The following is a 19,559-nucleotide window of genomic DNA, read 5'->3' as shown; positions in this document are numbered from 1 at the left end:
GCGACCAGCTCCATTTCAGGCTGGACACAATAACGACCTCAGATGTATTAAAAGCTGTAGATCGGACTAAACCCTCTGCCTCCAAACTGAAGGAAAAATACAGTGCCTGGCAGAGAGAGTATGAGTCTGTGTGATTCCTGGATGTGATAAAACAGGACTAAGGTGTTGTGTCTAAATACTGACTCTCTATGATTACAGGACAAGCACTGTATCTCTAATTATTCAATGCATAAACTCTTGTCACTGTGATCTACCTTACACTCCTAACTCCAGAAGATGTACACATTCTGATGACTTGTGTATTACGATCTAATGGTTTGTAAAACACCATCACAAGGTGACATCTGCCTCCATGCACTGTTTTCACATAGAAGACTTACATTTTAGAATCACGTGGTAACAACCTCACAAATATTGAAAATGTGATCAATATCTTTAAAATGTGATCAATATCTGTTAAAATGTGATCAATATCTGTTAAAATGTGATCAATATCTGTTAAAATGTGATCAATATCTTTTACAACTGTTTTACTTTTTATTATGAGACTTGTACTATGATGAGTACATACAATTGTACATGTCAAACTTACTGGTAACCAACTTTCAGAACTCCTTAAGGGTAACCTGACAGGAACTTACCTGACAGGAACTTACCTGACAGGGACTTAACTGACAAGGACTTAACTTAACTGACAAGGAGTAACTGCTTGTAAAGTTTGCCAAAAAGACATGTTCAATTGATGGCCTGATTTTCAAGTCTAAGAAATATAGCTGCAAGGCATGTTTGAATAAACGACCTATCTGTGCTAAAATTTACCTTTAACAACCTGTAAAGTTTGCCATTAAGGCTTTCTAAGTGAGGATATTATCTGTATGATTTAATAAGGTCATGTGATTTTTTTACATTCCTCTTAAATAGTTATAAAATCTTACAGTAAGAGATGTTATAACTGACAACAGGTTTAGCATTATACTGTAAGAGTGAAGTTTATTAAATCAGATATTCAACATTTATCACAAAAAGGAGCTTAATAATAAACTCAAAATATTCTACGTCATGTGAAATGTATAAAGGATTTTCAGGGTGTGGAATATTTTGGAATTATTTAACATAAATGATAAAATTTCGTTTTAATTAGAATTTACGGAAAAGTCACTTGAATTTTGAAATGGTAATGATTGATTGTGAAAGGATGAACACCATTAGTTTCCATCATAAATAAACATAAAAAAATATTGGGTTTTTTTTTTGAGTCCATACCTCATGGTTTTCCTCAGAGTACGTGTATATATAGACTGATGGTGAATCCATGTCACTTTTTTAAGACACTGTTCTTCACATTTCTGCCTTATTTATTCTAGACACATTTTTCAAAGCATTAGGTAAAATTAATATACTTAAGATGAAATTTGATTTTATTTGAATAGTGTTATTTTTTAAGAAATCATTTTGTCTGTTGTCTTCTTTGTGAGTTTTTATTACACCAGTAACTGTTTGATCAACTGTTTATGGCTACAACACATATTGACTGCCATTAGAATCTTGTTTGACTGTTTTATGTATGTAAGGTACACAATCATTATAGTATCATATGTATTAATGCCGTTGTGTAATTGCAGTTATTTGTAGTTCAATCTGTGATAATTTGTTAACATTCCTGTAGCAATGCTGAATTATATCCACAGTCCAGAGCTAGTCAGTAGATAATAACTATCATTAAAGAAGTTCAACACCTATCTGTAGTAAGTGAAGTGTGTATCTTATTGAAATAGCATTACTTAATATTGAAGTATTTCATTAAAATTGGCTGGTTTCCTCATACATATTGATCCTTCCTGTTTTGAATGTTGTCTATAAAACTGTGTGAGAACTTGTATCCTGACACCGTAGTGGATTTAATACTTGTGCATCATGGTCATTACCATATAGAAGTCGCAAGATTTAGAATTGTGCAGCAACAGCTAGAAATCAGTTTCATTCCGTCCAGAAATATTTTGATTCCATATCCGTCCAGAAATTTATTTTTATCTTTCATGGTACAATTTTATTTTGTATGTGTTTTAAAAATATGATTATTCCAGTATTAGTTTTGATATTAATAACAATAATATGTTGTGTTCGGTCCAGCCTGATTGTAAGACTACTGCTGGTGTTGTTTTTATAAACTCAACTACTTATCGATGTGAAATGATAATGGTTAATGCTAATTGATTGCTGTAGTTAGATAAGTAGTCACTGTTGATCTACTGAGAACTAAACAGTTACTATACATTAATGTAATGTTATATGTAGTATCAATGTATAATTTATTAAATCTATGGCATGTCTTTATACACAACATCTTTATTTTACTCAACGGTGATGTAATCTGTGTGTTGTTTGCTGGTGATTTTAACATTGGGGAAGGGCTGAGTGTGACTTTTATCGGTGTGTCATGATATAATTATATACTGTACAGAGCTAGGGAAACTTGTATTAACACATAGTTTGTCTAGTGTTTGATCAGTACTTCAGTTTAGAAAACACTTCAGGAGTGAAAGTTTTGGTAATGTCAGAAAATTTGTTTTGTGTCACTTTTCGATATAGATAGAAAATCAATCTGAAGCTATAGGCCTCTTTACTTTTCTTTTTGTAGGGTTTATCTTCGTGACCTATTTTTTCCGTGTTTACCCATAACAGTGTTCACTAGGTGTGGTACTGATTGATAAGTCCTTATTTCAGTACACGAAACAATCATCTTTGATGTGGTGCCGATCTGGTGAAGTGTTGATATTCCGTTCATTCTGCGGAACTACTCCGTACTTTATATGGTTAAGTGGCCATGCATGGTCTGTTAGATTATTGTCTTACGTCAATCAGAACACATCTTCTGATCTTCCTTCACTTTCAAATCTAGAGCATTTTTAGTCTTGCTTTCATTTATGTTTTTTATGAATATTGCTCAAAGTGACACTGCTTTAAAAACGTTTTCTGCAATTTTTTGTGTTCGAAATTAGAGTAGGTCAGTGATGTTAGGAAAATTTCATTCTCATAGTTGAAATTAGATGGTATTTAAATGTAGTTTTATGATAGAGATTAAGTAGAATAAACACTGAAGGGAAACCGACCACATTCAACTCCTGTCAGTCTAATGAAAGTCATACTTGTGTCTAATAATAGCATTATTTTACACATCATTAAAAACATCTTTGAACTTTTAAATATATCCAGGCCATAGGAAATAGAGAGGGTAATGTTCATCATGTAAAAACATAAAAAGAAAAACTCTATAAATCACCTTTACAGTTCTGTGTTATAATAATTGTAAAAAAATTTACTGGATGAAACAATGAGTGAATTCCTTACATCTTGACTATCCAGATCTATCTCTCTGTATCATTTTTTTATGTAACGTTGTTAGACTGAGTGGAAATATTCTTTTTGTTTGCTGTAATGTAGTATGGCATTTATGTTGTTAGTAGTTAGATGGGTAGAACTATTTAAATTATTTTCATACAATTGTGTCTGTAGAATACATTTTTCTGTGTCAGTTTTTTAATATGCATTGTATATTTAATGTAGATGTATCTGTCAAACAGATTATGTTATGTACATATAAGGGGCGAAAAAAAAATCCTGCAGGACAAACAATAAACATTTAGTTCGTTTATAAAAATTTTTATCTTTTTATATCAGGGGCACGTAACTCCTGGGAAGTGCTAAAATACAAGTATACCTTTAGTGTTTTATGTCAGGGGAAGTAACTCCAGGGAAGTACTATTTTACAGGTACACAAGTGTAACTTCAGTTTTCAATGGCAGTAACTCCAGGAAAGTACTGTTTTACTAATGGTAAACAGTTATCCCTTCAGTCTTTTATATTTTTATGCCAGGGGCAGTAACTCCAGAGAAAAACTATTTTACTTGTACACAAGTATAACTTTTGGCCTCTGAAGACAGGCAGTAGTTACATTTTTGTACAGGTAAAAAACACTTAAACCACATCCCATGAGATGTGACTTATGTCAAAAAATTTCGAGTAAACTTTGGGTGTCCATGTAGGTCAAACAGAATTGTCCTGTAGTTAAAACCTGCCAGAATGTGTTGTACACAAATGTAATAATTACAAATTTACATCAAGGGCCCTAACTGCAGGGAAGTAACACAGCCATCTGGCAGGGTTCATAACATAAAATTATAAACCTTGATCAGGAACTACTTCTACACATATATATTTACAAAGGGGAATGGGAGTTCACTGTTTAAATGCTTATACACATGTATACCTGCATCCACCTGGTTAGGACATACCATCACAGGAGAGCTGATCTATGTACAGACTGTCAGTGATGTTACTACCTGTTATCTAGCTGTTTGTCCAGAAGGTGTACTAGCACCTGTGCTGATGACGTGTGTCATTAATTTTACAAATACACCATCGGTAAACCACACACTCATTCTCAATATATACTTATAAGCTGTTAAAGAATGTCTGTTTTGTAAAAATGAATACACTGTTTGTCATGACAGTTCATTTTAGGTTTCCCCAACAAATTACCTACACATTTTCCCAACATGAAATAATCATCACCCACAGACCGCAGACCTTTCAGATCTCTGTACAGGATAGTGTTTACATTTCATCTTTCAGTGTACATTTCCTTTATTTTAGACAAAACAAATAGATTAACAAAATTGGTATTTAATGAAAATTAAAGTGCTTCTAAAATGATATGGAAGAATACAATTGATGTTCAGTGATGCTTGAGAGTGCGAGACTCAAGATGTGATAGCAGTCGTATATTGATTGTGATATTTTTATTTTGTAATACTATGTTTGCTGTGGGGAGGGGGCGTAAGATGTGTACATATTATTGCTGTCCTAACGGGGTTGGGGGAGGAGAAGGGGCAGGGGATTAGGTGTTTACATTTTAGGAGAGGAAGGGTGGTGGGATTAGGTGTTTACATTTTAGAAGAGGAGGGGTAGGGGGATTAAGTGTTTACATTTTAGGGGAGGAGGGGTGAGGGAGTAGGTATTTACATTTTAGGGGAGGAGGGGTAGGGGGATTAAGTGTTTACATTTTAAAGGAGGAGGGGTAGGGGGATTAGGTGTTTACATTTTAGGGGAGGAGGGGTAGGGGGATTAAGTGTTTACATTTTATTTTAGTTTGTTCATCTCTTTGCGGGGTATCTTGTTTAGACTTTGCTTATGCTCTTTTATCCTAGAAATGATAAGACATCTGGATATACTGTCAAAATATGTATGGAGAAGAAATAAATAAATCTAATCTACAAAACATTTTCTTTGCCATTACATGGGTTTTCTGATGCCTTTGGGCAGCCAATTTCTACAAACCAGGAGCACCGACATTACTAGTATGATATTCAGGTGATGAAATTGATGCCTCACCTAGCAAAATAATGTAAAGACTGGAAGTAAGGCGGTATGGAATTTGAAATATGGTTTACATTTTTTTGTTGTGACTGTTTCAGATCTTTGTTTTACTAAGGACGAAGTTAGTAAACACACATACCTGAAGTATCCGTTGTCATAGTAACTACCATGTACCTGTAAAGTTCTTTATTGTAGTTACCAGATAAACCAGGGCACATTACCAGCTTACAAACTTCCGTAGTACACATAAATATTAGTTCACTACAGATGGATTTGTTAACTGCTTGGATTGTAGATATTTTACACTGTTACTAGTTTTACTTGTCTTTTATACAATGCATTTTAATTCTAGTTGGTCAAGGTGAGATTTGTCTGCCTATTGGTACCAACTGTCTGATGGTTTAACAACTGTAATAGGGAGGGGCTTGGTGTGTCATATGTCTCAACTATTTAATGTTAATTCTAAATGCACAAAATGAACAACAAAATATTTATAAACAAAATAAAAACGGATGAAAACAGTAAAATTGTTCTGTCTTTTCTTGGTCATCCACCATTGCTGTTGTTGAATATTTTGTTAAAATTACTCGTGGTAAATTATGATTTATTAATTCAAACTTGCATTTGACAAAAAGGTTGGAACTTATCAGAATGGAATGTACATGTAGGACTTTTGATTGTAGAAATACATTCATGATGATACATGTTCTAGTCATTATGGCAGATTTACAATTTCCCTGAACAGGACTCTGAATGAAATCATCAAAAGCAGTTTATAATTAATTAGTGTCAAAGGTCAACAACCTATCTTTATAGCTGACCAGAGGTAACAGTGAAATCTCCCAACCTTCCCACTGAACCTTTTCTACAGATGTTGAGACCTGGAGCCATATGACTTCATGTGGTTAGGTGATATAGGTGGAAGACATAAGACCCTTAGCATCACTGACAGGATCCTAGGAGGAAGAAACAGCTGTAGGATACATTTTGATTCATTATTCGGTTCTACTGTACCTGGTTCTAAATTTGTATAAAAGTACTATTCACTTGTGTGTCTTTTTTACCAGGTAGAAGACACAGCTAGAGGACTTCTAGTAACCATAGAGGTATTTAGAATTACCACTTTTATCCAGAAACACTGAGCACTGTCCCATAGCTACAAATCTCACCAAGGTGCTGTAGAACCCATAGTTTCTTACAGATATGACTGATTTGTTTTTGCCATAAATATGGTAACTTAATATGGCAACTGCTTTGGGTTTTTTCTAGCTTTTGAAACAGAGTATCTGCATATTCTAAAATGGTTTATGTCTTTAAGTTACCATATCTAATGAAGAATTACATTCATTTCCAAAAGTAATATTTTTTTAAGATCAAGCTTGTTTTCCCATAAGATTATCTGTCAAATTGCTGATTATTGAATGAAATATTGTTTAAACTAAAAGTACCTGCTGGTTCTATAGCACTAGAAAGTGATAGTACTAGGACTGACAGGTGTTCTGTGTGTAGTGTCTTTGGGCCCAACGCTATACACATATAGATCAATCAATATATAGAACTATAGGTGTCTGGGATGGTGAGTTATGTAATTAGAAATCATTAGATAACATAACGCCAATCCTTAATACAAATGTCTTAAAACGGCCTAATTACGTCACTAAATTTCAAAGTTAAACTGACAAATGCAGAATCCATCCTTTATATTTAAGACTAAGGTATGAATAAAACTCTAAATAGGAGTGCGCCATGTCAAAAATTGATGAAGCTTTTTTTTTGAAAACTTTTACATTAAGTAATGCTCTGTGTCTACATTTTATGAAAAACATTTCCTGCAGGTGTCAAACAACACTTAAACCGGTACCGTGAAAGCCTAAATGTGTTTCTGATGTTATTAGGATCGTTACACCTATAGTTTTGGTCACTTAGTACAAGTTTATGGAGCAGCTGTTTTCCACTCATAATTCCCTGAAATGATATTTCAGTGCCTGCCATATAGACCGAAAATTTCTGTCTCTAAAATGATAACTGAATGTCAGCATTCACGTGTATCAAGCTGTTATTGATATTAACTTTCTGAATGATTATACTCAATCAGTGAAAATGTCATTGAGAACAGTTGGTTACCGTAATAATGAGAAATGAATACATTTTATAACCGTCATAATAATTCGATATATGTTGTGATGTTGAGACTGTAGACACAATTTTGGTTGTTCATCGCTATTGCGGGTACGTGACACATTGTTGGCAGAGGATTATCCCGTTGGGCTAAACAGAATGAACATTCTTATAACACAACCAGTAGAATGTCTGAGTGTAACGTTTCGATGATTACATGGTCACCATCGTCAGACAAATGACCAGTGGAGTGTACTAACACTGACATACGTAGTGTACGAGATGGTACGGAATTGACCAACTGTTTCGCCTGTAATATAATGCTATGTACACTTAAGGTAGAAAAAGTGTGATAAGATGGTAGACAGATAATAGAAAAAAACAACACAATATGGTAGCAATGTGACGTAGTTGGTTTCATTCCCAATCGGATTTCCTCCATCAACCAATACGTTTGTTCCCATAGCGGTGTCGTTATTAAACACTCTACAATTTGTTGAACTTGTAAAAATATGTAAGATGAAGGGTCGTCATGATGGTTCGAGACTTGCCATGATAATGTCTTGTTAAATATTGAAGGCATTTTACAACCGTCAGAATAAGTATGAAATGGCTGACAACATTTGACAAACATCATCCTACAAGTATTTTGAGGTTTTCTGTTTACTCGAGAAACGGAATTACTTATGTGTAGATGTTATTGACTTCCTGAAAACTTTCGACCAAATCTTGAACACTCGTGAAAAAAACTTCAAGAAGAACATTTCATTTTTACTCCACGCCCTAGACTTAATGGCGAGTGTCGTTGATGAGGCTGAAGATATTGACCCAAATGAAACTCACGCTGGTTGTATACATTTATGTTCTCAAAAGAATCCTTGTCTTTCTTGTGTTCATTTTTCTCTTGCTCGTTACATAGGTTTTAAGTTTGACTTTAGATTCTGTTGACATATTTTTTATGTCTCATAAATAAAGTGTTTCATTGTTACTGTGTAAAGTGAAGTCGTGTTGTTTGATTTGCACTAGTTCGAGGTTATCGTCCTAATGGTTGGCATCGATAAATCTATTTTATCAATAATAGATTTAAAGATAGTCATATCCTCCAATGTTAACATCTCCTCCGCCATTTTCGGCTGCGGTGATGTTCATATGCTCCAGAAAGTCAACATAAACAACACGACATTGCTTAATGAAAGCACATCCAGATATTCTTTGTCATTTGGAGTGAATGCAAAATAGCATCAGCGAATATTTAGAAATTTAATTAGGGATTGCGTCTTGGTATGTACGAAATATGAATTGCAGAATCTTTTCAAGTTAGGAAAACATCGTCACTAAAATAAACACAGAACCAATTGGAGTCAACACAAACCACTTTGGAACGAAAGAACGTCTTCCAGCTCGGTTCGGGCCAATAATCCAATTATCAATAAAATTCCTCTACAGTGACTTTATACTTAATGCGATGTGTTCGAATTTCAAATGTGTTTTCCGTGTTATAGCGATGGCTGTTACAAATGCTGAATGACCTTATCTATTCTATTGCTTTTTATTTTTGATGTAAACAGTCTTTTTACGTGATTGAAAACTAGAAAATAAAGAAGGAGGCGGTGTAGGGAGACCTGACCAATAATTCAGACATTCCGTAATATCCGAATAAAATACTAGTATATATGGAATATAATGTTCATAAACCACAACAATGTCAAACATTCTGAAGTATAATATAGATGGATTAATCGTTAATTTCAGAGTATATATATTTGAAGGCTTGATTTATTGACATTTAAAAAACATTTAAATGTAGAAAATCATTCTAGTTATTTTCAGTGCTACTGATTTACAGTTAGATATATTCGATTTCTGTCAAAAAATTATATTTACTCATAAAGGTAATCAACTCTGTAATATCTACATTATTTCGAACATGGGAATATAACTGTCGTATTTGATGTAGAATAATATCCAGTGAGTGACTGTCGTGTCTTTCGCTTCCAATTCTAAGGCAATATTGATGGGTCAGTACATTTCGTGGTATTTAAAGCCAAAACATCATCAGTATATTTGAAAGTGAAATTGAAGGACATGGCAAAGCATTTGACATGTTCAGGGGGAAAATGGGGAAAAAAGAAAAAGTTCGACAAGAGGAACATGTGTATGTACTAGCCGACTGAAGGATCTTACCATCATATTCGACGTAGATACCGACAACCAGAAATTTGACCCTCGGTATTTTTTTTCTTTGATATTGATGATCTTTGACCAAACACGCTTCAGTATTATTCCAATAGTTGGCTTACACGACAGTCTCTTCTGTATCAGCCAGTTTCATCGATCTTTTTAACGACGAAACCAACATGGACAACTTTCCACTAATGTGTGTAGCAAGCGTGATATCAATGACCCTATTGTCGCATTTAGTTAAATATGTATATGTTCAGTTTCGTTCATTTAATTTCTTGTGTGAAATGAAGCTAGTCGTTTATGATGCTCTTTTTCTTCAAATGTTGCCATACTTTCATTGAAATTTAGTTTGAATTAATATTGTGTAGACATTTCCACATTCTCACTCTCTCTCTTTCTTAAGAAACAATCCAGATCTCACAACGAAAAGAACAACGGTGTTCCGTCAGTCTGGTATGTTAAATTACTCACAAAGCGTTGGTGGTTCGTTTGAAGTTACCTTTCTCATGGTCAGTTGAAAATAGTATTCACCGATGGTAGGTCGTATCTACGGCGGACACTTTTACGATCTCATCTTACTGAAGTGTCACAATATGAACACTTAAGGATCACACTCCATTTGGTTATATGATACAGAACCGAGGTAACACGTTCCTGTGCTGTGAACGACCAGGAGAAATTACTTTGATAACGGATGTATCACTTCCGGGGGGACACAACAAATAGTCCGTCTCACATTGGGGAACTACCAACACCAAGAGGAAGCGTACAAAATGCCCTTCAAAGAGAGAGAAAAGACTACTCGCCTCCTCCGATCATGTAGTGGGATAAGAGAGACGATTCCTAACCAGAAGAAGAATATGATGGGATGTTCTTGTAGGGTTTTTACCGACGCCATATGCTTTCAGACGTAGTTGAATTAAAATTAGATATTCGGCAACAAATCACGGAGACAAATATCGAGGATAAAACACGTCGATTTGTATCTCTCAAAAAAAATTTTTCCATCAAATCGAAGAGAACGAAAATAAAAATGTCCCTTAAGAAATCATTTAGCAGTAGTGAAATGACCCATTTCAGTTATCTATCATCCTACATTTACTCTGTATGAAAAATGGATGGAGAGAGAGAAATATATTTAGATGGAATTATATTAGACTGTATTCCGTTATAACCTGAAGGATTATGCGAGGGCAGCTATCTTTGTTATTCATTGATGGAACCAAATATTCAGATTATTTGTAGTTTTATTTATCTATTTTTATCAATTTATTTTCGATTTTTCCAGAACTCTTTAGTATTATGTTTTGACTCAAATCTGACAATTTTCATGCCAATTTATCTTCGTTCTTTCATTTAAAAATGTTTAGATATGTTATTGTTATAAAAGATGAGAAAAAGTGGGTTATTTCAGTTAAAAAAAAGGGGGGGGGGGCGGGGGGAGGGGGGGGTGAAAAAAGTTGTTTTACATAGTAACGACTCCATGCACCAGTGTCTACTTCACGTTACCAACCGTCCTTATGACGTATACAAACAACGAGGAACAAGACGACAAAAATAGAGATTTATTTTTTATGTATCACAGACAAATATAACACGGATAATACACCAGGACAGTGATGGCGTATCTATCTATCTTACCGGTAACTATAACCTTCGTTCTAGTTGTTCTCGTGCTAGCCGTGGAGGGCGGCGCCTTTTCAGTGGGCGTGACCTGCAGCTCACACGAGTCACGTGATCGTGGATTTCTCGCTGGCGATCAGGATTCATTTCGATGAAATGTTCTGAGGTATGACCTGAGAGCGTTTGATCTATGACTTTGGGGGTGTGACATTGTTATCCAATCCAGGAACAGTGTGACGGAAATTCGTGTGGCGTCAGGTCAACTGGTGGCCAGTAATCCACTGTTATGTTCCATATAACGACGTATTGGGTTGAGTAATGTTGGAAGCAGCTACCAAATGTACACGTATTTCTCTCCCTATTGAAACAAAAAGAACGAATCTGATTTATTTGAGGAAGTAAATGATAAAAAAAACAGTTATTATCATATTTAAATGATGCGTCAGCATTATTTGTGGCCATAAGGTAACAAGTTAATGTCTTTGCGATATTACGTCAATGCAACAGTAAACGTCGTATGTGGATGGTGTCACAGAACTATACTGTATCATAGTGTCGTCACACTGAAATATCATTACCCTGACACGGTAGTATGGTACCCTATCCTGTCAAAATACAAATGAAAGGCGAATCCTTTCTGGCAGCATATTTAAAGTTGAGTGCCATGCCATCGATATGGTTAGAACACGCAGAGTTAATGTCTCTGACGTAATAAACACAGTGAATTAAAGGTTTTCATATCCCTGGGGAAACATAATGAGGAAGTTTGAAGGGAATTCCCAAAAAATGTTATCGTGGGTGTAAACTGGTGTTTTACTTTCCAGTTTTCCAAAATGTTGGTTATTAATTTTATCTAGTCATAAAAGTTGCCCCTGGATCTTAATACCGTCAAACATTTCAGGATGTATTTTTTTTTAAAAAGTTTGATTAATATAAGGAAACAGTCAGCTACATACGGTAAAAAGATTTCAGGATGTAATTTTGCAAAGTATAATTAACACACCCAGCTATATGAAGAAAATACCTGTGAACTACAGTCACTTTTACCAATAATAATAAAATCACATAACGACCCTGTTATCAATGACACAATGCCGTTCATTACATCAGCTGCCTTATGATTAAACAGTTGAATTTAGTAGAACCAAGATGTTAGATAATCTCTTGGTCCAGTTGTGACGTCACAACATCATGGTATCATTGTCATGAAACCCCTAAGGTTGTATTATGCCATCTGTATTAAGCAATTGAAATGAAATATCAAGCATTCTTTCCTAGAGATATAATTGAAAATATTTGATGCAGTTATTCCAAGGTATATTCTACTGCAATATTGGGGACCCTATCTACAGGTAGTTATCACTACGGATGTGTACAAACACACGACACACTGTTCCTTGTCTGATTTATACATCACACCATTCAATCAGCTGTCGTAAAAAAAAAACTGGGAACAAGCGTGCCGTGGCAACATGCATGGTTACGTGGTGTGATGGAGTATCCTGTCCCAGACCTATCTAAAGTGTGTATCAGACATTACAGTGACGTCACCGTGTATGATTGATGTCACTACACCACTAAGAAAGGTCAAGACATTCCTAGACCTTTTCATTATAAATATCGTTCGTGCGAAATATACACAAGTGAATATATCTTTTCAATATAGAATTTAGAATAAAAGTATTTCCAGGTAATGCATTAGAATATATCATACAGCTGTTTTATCCTTAGCGATGCCAGGACAATGGGAGGTAATTAAAGTAAATGAACCGAGGCCGAAATAGATATTAGAATAAAGACGAGGAAATACAGTCATACCTAGATTATATAACGACTTTCTACACCGATCTCAAAATAACCAGTACCACTGTTCAGGGGAATTATCATGTGTTATGCGGACAGGACAACAGTCATGTATTGCCTATTATTGAAAACAATACAATATTCATTATTGGTATTATATATGTAAATTATTATGCAAAGGAAGAAACGTGATACATTTTGGCAAGGTTAGGTATGGTATTGACACTAGTAGGCCGTAGTTCTGACTGCTCCACAAGCTGTATATTGCAATTAGTCATGAATTTGTCCCCACCAGGTTTTGAATATATTGCAGGAGACCAGAGCCATACCTATGACTGCTCCACAAGCTGTATATTGCAATTAGTCATGAATTTGTCCCCACCAGGTTTTGTATATATTGCAGGAGACCAGAGCCATACCTATGACTGCTCCACAAGCTGTATATTGCAATTAGTCATGAATTTGTCCCCACCAGGTTTTGTATATATTCCGGGAGATCATAGGCATGATTACACTATTAATTATAGTGAATATTTAAGCAAGTCATGACTATGAGTGCACATGTACTTCGGGGGTCACGGCATTGACCCCATCATTTATTGTATTCACCAAAGCAGGTCATGACTATGAGTGCGCATATATTTCGGGGGTCACGGCATTGACCCCACCATTCACTATATTCATCAGAGCAGGTCATGACTGTACAGTCGCACACTGCAGTTAGTCATGACCATGGCGAATATGGTAGGACAGTTACTGTTCTTGAGAATAGTTGTGTTTTTGGTCTAATTTAAAATTATTGATACTTGATACAAGGAAGGATTGAAAAAGCAAACGATTAACGCACAATATGTCTGGATGAGCTGTAGCACAGTTGCTTTTAAAGTGGCACGGTGGCTTTTGAAGTGGCAGGGTTGCTTTTGAACACCTGTACACACATGCACACGAAAGACATCTTACTTATGTATATATCATATTTACGATATATCGTGGATTTCTTTCATTAGTAAGATAAGATTGGTCATCTACATTTTACATAAGTATAACTGATTGTTACACTTGTAACAAACGTAACAAAAGATTTAAGGTTTGGTATTTTACACAGAAGAACACTTGATGTTATGGAAAACTTAACACTGATTAAACAACAAGCTAGAAAAAAAATCTAAAAATAATCTTATACTACATTGCACATTGCTGGTTACTGACAAAAAAGATGGATGCTTATAAGATATCTTACTTTTGAAACATAAATCATTTTGAAATGACATATCTTACCCACCGCTCCTATGTTTGTACTCAGAAGTAAAAACAATAACAATGAGAACAATGATTGAAAATGCATCATACATCACAATTTCTCCCAGAGTGCATTGCGATATCCTCGTGCGTAGGGACTGTAAGGAAAGACAACTCTGGTACAGATTTATCTATCTATCTAATATTACGTGGTAAAACTTACGGACAAAATCCGACGTTCATGAACTGTTTCTCATCTTCCAGGTTAATAACGGAGTATGTTTCGCCGTTTATTGTCACGTTGTCGTAAACCACGTGTAACATTTCCCTATAACAATCATAACATTATGTAAATCACAATGATTATCAGACGTACAACCAATAAACATTGAGTAAGTGAAAAACGAAGTAACACGGGTTCATTCCCATTATAGTATGATGTTCTTATTTCAAAGAATTTTGACAAGAATTTATCGCTGTAGTCCATATATAACTGTAACACGAGAAGTAATACACTGACAAAAGTGGCTTCAATAGGACTGATGAAGCAGAAAACAAACAGCTTTATAATATTTGGTTACTTCAAATGTTTCTGTCAGCTGGACGATTAAAAATCTATTGTTAATTATACATATTTAGCAGTTTTTCATTCCCGATGCAAATCCATGGAAAAGAATATTGTGTTTCCGACTTTGTTTACTTACGTTTCGCAGCAGGTTGGTTCACATCTGAAAGCACTCGTGTCAAGAGGTCTAGCTGCCTGTGCAGGACTAGCTTGTGGACGGGGCTGAGATTCAGTCGAGATATCATTGCTCGTCAACAATCTGTTGGACTCGTTATTGCGTCGTATATTATTGTCCAATATTTGACTATTTGGAAGCAATGGTCGTTGCACTTCGACAGTGTTTCCATCAAGTCGTAATGCCTCGCTGTCAGATAACATGCTGGTGTCCCTGATCTTGCTACTGGGGTTAAACTCCCACTGCTCGTCCCTGTGTCTGTGCTGGCGTTTGTGTCTGCGTTCCCGATCAGATAGACGGATACGTCTTTCAGACGAAAATCTGCCAGGGAACAGCTTTTTTATTTCCGACAACATTGTGTTAATGCCATACTGTCTATCGCAAAATCCGTACTGCCTCTGCTGGCGACCCTGAGGAAAACGCTCTACGACCCATTTTGGCAAATACTCCACACCATTTTTTATCCGCAAACTCTGCGGACCTTGTGGGGTTAAATTAGCATTATTGGTAAGTCGTGGTATGTACGTATGTGAATGACCATGGTGATAAATAGTTTTAGTAACTGGTCGATTTCCATTTTGTCTATAGTTAAATTGGCGCCGGAGAAGAGGGTGTCGGAAGCCTCCGGATTCAATATGTTGTTGTCGTCGGAGCTCAGGGTTAAACCGAGACCTTCGCAAAGTTATAGTAAGGTATACTTCAGACACCAGCACGGACAATAAACAAATAATACGGTAACTCACTGCAATATTCATTCTGATTTGTTTTCTGAAAAAGAGAGGGGGAAAATTAAGTTAAAAATCCATGTTTAAATTCTGCAGAAGATTCTATTAGACAAATTATATACTTTTTCAACACTACACGATCATATATGTTACACACTATAAACTATCACACATTAAATACGATGTTTGCCATGTCTATGTGTGGTTAACGGTCAAGAATATTGCTCGTTTTACCTGCCGCTTCCTGAAGTTTGATAAGTTTATGCCGTCAGTCTATATGCTTCCGTATTTATACAATGCTATGACAGGTGCACCAACGTACGATGACAACACATTTTTTACTTTAACAATCATTATTAATTACTATTAATAATACAATGTAAAATACGTCTTTTATTTTACAATAGTCTATTCTAACGCCGACGTTCTATGACAAATCACATCAACAACTCACCTTAAGAAGCAACTAAAATTAACCTATTGTGTGTTCCAAACCGCAATCTAATGTTTTAACTTGTCACAACATATACTCTGTAAGGGAACCATCTATACATTGTATATATAATGGGACCAACCTACGTAAGTAGGTATATAAAAACAAGCCGTAAGTGGTTGAAATCTTCCGTCGTCACTGTCTGATTGACAGTGCGAGTCCGCCGGGCCAATACACGGACACCTTTCATGTCCTTTGCGTTGACAGCGTTTTCATTGGTTTCTGATGGGCGGTGACGAAAAATAACGCTTATTATGTTACAGCGATTCCTGACAATATCCTGATTGTTTTGATAAGTTTCTTTTATCATTGTTTCTTGATAGATGATCTATTTCTACAGAATGCTTATTTGTGAAAGGACATAGTCACTGATTATAGATTCAAGACAAAAACATAAACCGCATGGAAAACCCGGTATTCATGAATCATCTTATTTATTTTTTATCTAATATTCGGACTGCTGCACCTCTCCGTCTAGATTTTGACATTTCTCTTGATTTGGATTTTCCTTAGTCACCTCCTAGGTTCAAAATTTAGGTCCTAAGCATCACAGACAAGGTCTAGAAGGACGAAACAGCGGAATAATGCAGTTTAATTCCTTATTTGGCTCTGCTGTATCTTGCTCCTAATTATGAAAAGGTGCTATTCACTTGCGAGTCTTTTATACAATCTTTAAGTGTATCTTTGATTTCTTTATCCTTGTAGTACTAAATTATGAACTTCAGTAAAGAGCACATTTAAATAACTTTACATGTCTATATCCACTTTGGCTTTCCTTTCGTTGTGTTGATGTTTACTTTTTCCCGTTTTAATTGTTATGACCAAGTACCACTGTATATTTAAGAATTTTAAAATTGCAATAATTCAATCCCATTCCAAAATTATGAGAAGCCGTCCTGTTTATTGTATACAGGATATATTTTTTGTCTTTCTGTCTTTTAAACCTCATTCACTACCTGGAAAACCCATTAACGCTGTCGTAAATGTGTTTCCTAACCGATAAAAAGTGACCTACACTATCACCACGCTATTTTGGGCTGCGGTATAAAAACTACACCGCTAAATTGACACGTTCCAGAGGGACGTCTGAAGGTAAAGTTTTTCTCATTCCTAGAAGATTAATGTTGATGGATTCTACATACTTGATTGCATACAGAATGTTTTTGTTTGTTTTGACTGTTGAACTTTTTTTGTTGTCTGATCCTTTTCTTTCCCTCGTTCTTGTATAATTACTGATCCATTTGCTGCAAAAACTTTATATAAATAAACATATCAAACCTAGGCTTATTGATTTTAAGTTTGGCCCCCACTATTTACTATCTACTAATATATCGTCAGCGACTTTACAAAACAAACATCTTTGACCATTGTTGTATTGGTCTGACGTTGGAGATGAGATGATCACAAAGCTGCGTTGTATCTATTCCCGTGTGAGGGTGTGGAAACCTGTAACAATGCCTTGTCATAATTAATATACAAGACATCTTGTAATTCCTCAGATCATAAAACTGATCTAAGAAATTTAGATCTTGGTATTATAAGTATCTAGTTCAGCTGTTAGTGCAGATAACTAGTTTTATCTGCAATTAACAATGTCAAGCTCCTGTCACAAAATACAAGGATTCAAATCGGTTATTACCGCACACCGTACGATTTATTAAACAGTGTATACATATATTCACATTGTAAGTATAAACACAACAACAAACACAGGGAATACATAGCTCACAACACACACAAACAACACATACCTGATCAAAGTGTAGAGAATAATACCATATATCAATATATATATATACATTATTTATTCTGTATTTAGTCGCTTGTTACTAATGCCAATATATTTTCCTAAATTTGACAAATATTTGTTCTTTTTCCAGCTGTCGGATAAATTTTGCCACACTAGTTTTTAATAATGATACTTTCTGATAAAACAGTTTCTGATATTTTCATAATGCTCGCACTTTATAAAGGTGAAATTATCATCATCCTGAATATCACTACTTGTACAATATGTGTAAACTCTATTGATTCTTTCAGAATTATCAAACCTACCAGTTTCATTATACCATTTATGTATGCGATGACAATCTGAGGTTTTGCTATTTTTTTCATATTTTATAAACAAATAAGTTCTGTTGAATACTGCTTATGGGAAAATTTACTACTGATATATCTATAGATCGAACACTTAGAAGACAGTTCGATCAAACTCATACATTCATGCCGAAATCATCACTCATGCAGTATCTAATCGTATTAAGGCTAACTACGCTGTGGTGTGAACACATTAGAATACGCTGGTATCAACATACAAGGATGAAGAACATTATGACTTTAAAATACGAGGACTAACTATAATGTGGTGTCAACACATAAGAATGGACTACCTTGTGAATTTAACAAACCAGGGCTAACTACCCTGGTTTCAACATAGCAGATGAAGTACTTTGAGGCTTTAAGTTAATTACAGGCTTGTTTCAGCACAAAAAGGAAAGTTACATTAATTTCTATAAACAAACACAGAAAAACTAAGGTATCATGTCAAAATTAACTTAACAGATTTAAATAAATTACACTTTATTTAAATAATACGGTCAAATTTAGATAAAAAAAACTCAACAGTTAAAAACCAATTACACTTTGTGGCATAAGCGCATCAGAGCAAAATACTTGTACATTGTGATATTGACATAAAATGGTATAAAAACACTCATGGACAAAGGTCACAAGGACGTCTATACTTAAAGCATCCCATTATATATACGGCGGATAAAACACACTGCAGCGACAACATTATACAGATACAAGGAGAAATTCCTATAGAAGAACAAACAGCACTATGGTGTCATCATGTCAGGACGATATTAATGAAATATCTCATCAACAAAACAAGAATTTAAACGTCGACGAGACATGTAGAGAAATATAACGAACATTATCAAACATTACGGAGGGATTAGCAAAATGTCTTAGGAGCGTTGTGAATCATTCATTAAGTGGCGAAAAAGATAAGATAATTAGAACGGAGAAACTATAGAGATTTACAGAAAGACAGACGAATGGGAGCTGATTATGGTGTCTGTTGAGTGTAAGGAAAGTATTGGATGGTCTGGTGGTTCGTGGTTCGATTCGCGGAATGGTAGTGAAGAGGTAGAGGTCACCTGCCCGACCATATGGGTTTTCCACAGAGACTCCATTTCTTCCCACAGTAAGCTGATAGCTTGCTTCATAATTGTTGTAAAATAGATAAATAAT

The 19,559-nt window shown here is 35.1% G+C and overlaps 2 protein-coding genes across 2 annotated transcripts in view; one reads left to right on the top strand and one right to left on the bottom strand.

The window, feature by feature from the left end:
- The window catches only part of LOC132551066 (katanin p60 ATPase-containing subunit A-like 2), a 35,661-nt gene extending 35,527 nt beyond the window's left edge, over positions 1-134 (top strand). Inside the window, exon 19 of the mRNA XM_060215171.1 lies at positions 1-134. Coding sequence (XP_060071154.1) covers positions 1-134 — 134 coding nt within the window.
- Positions 135-11,514: 11,380 nt separating this feature from the next.
- Positions 11,515-15,838, bottom strand: LOC132551059 (uncharacterized). The gene is made up of 3 exons (XM_060215157.1): positions 15,048-15,838; positions 14,567-14,671; positions 11,515-11,659 (listed from the first exon to the last, which is right to left on the bottom strand). The coding sequence occupies exons 1-3, from the start codon at positions 15,836-15,838 to the stop codon at positions 11,515-11,517; spliced, it is 1,041 nt and encodes a 346-aa protein (XP_060071140.1).
- Positions 15,839-19,559: the final 3,721 nt, after the last annotated feature.

Source organism: Ylistrum balloti, unplaced genomic scaffold (genome assembly GCF_031769215.1).
Source record: "Ylistrum balloti isolate Yb309-2 unplaced genomic scaffold, AGI_CSIRO_Ybal_v1 Utg370170, whole genome shotgun sequence".
Taxonomy (NCBI): domain Eukaryota; kingdom Metazoa; phylum Mollusca; class Bivalvia; order Pectinida; family Pectinidae; genus Ylistrum; species Ylistrum balloti.
Note: the sequence above shows the minus strand (reverse complement) of the source record. Positions and strands in the feature narration are given on the sequence as shown.

What these genes read in the sequence shown, in the direction of transcription:
- LOC132551059 (XM_060215157.1), bottom strand. Translation starts at nt 15,838, where the DNA reads ATGAATATTGCAGTGAGTTACCGTATTATTTGTTTATTGTCCGTGCTG. An exon ending in GAACCAACCTGCTGCGAAAC is followed by an intron (nt 14,672 to 15,047) that starts GTAAGTAAACAA and finishes TGATTGTTATAG; the next exon opens with GGAAATGTTACACGTGGTTT. An exon ending in ATGAACGTCGGATTTTGTCC is followed by an intron (nt 11,660 to 14,566) that starts GTAAGTTTTACC and finishes TTGTTTCAATAG; the next exon opens with GGAGAGAAATACGTGTACAT.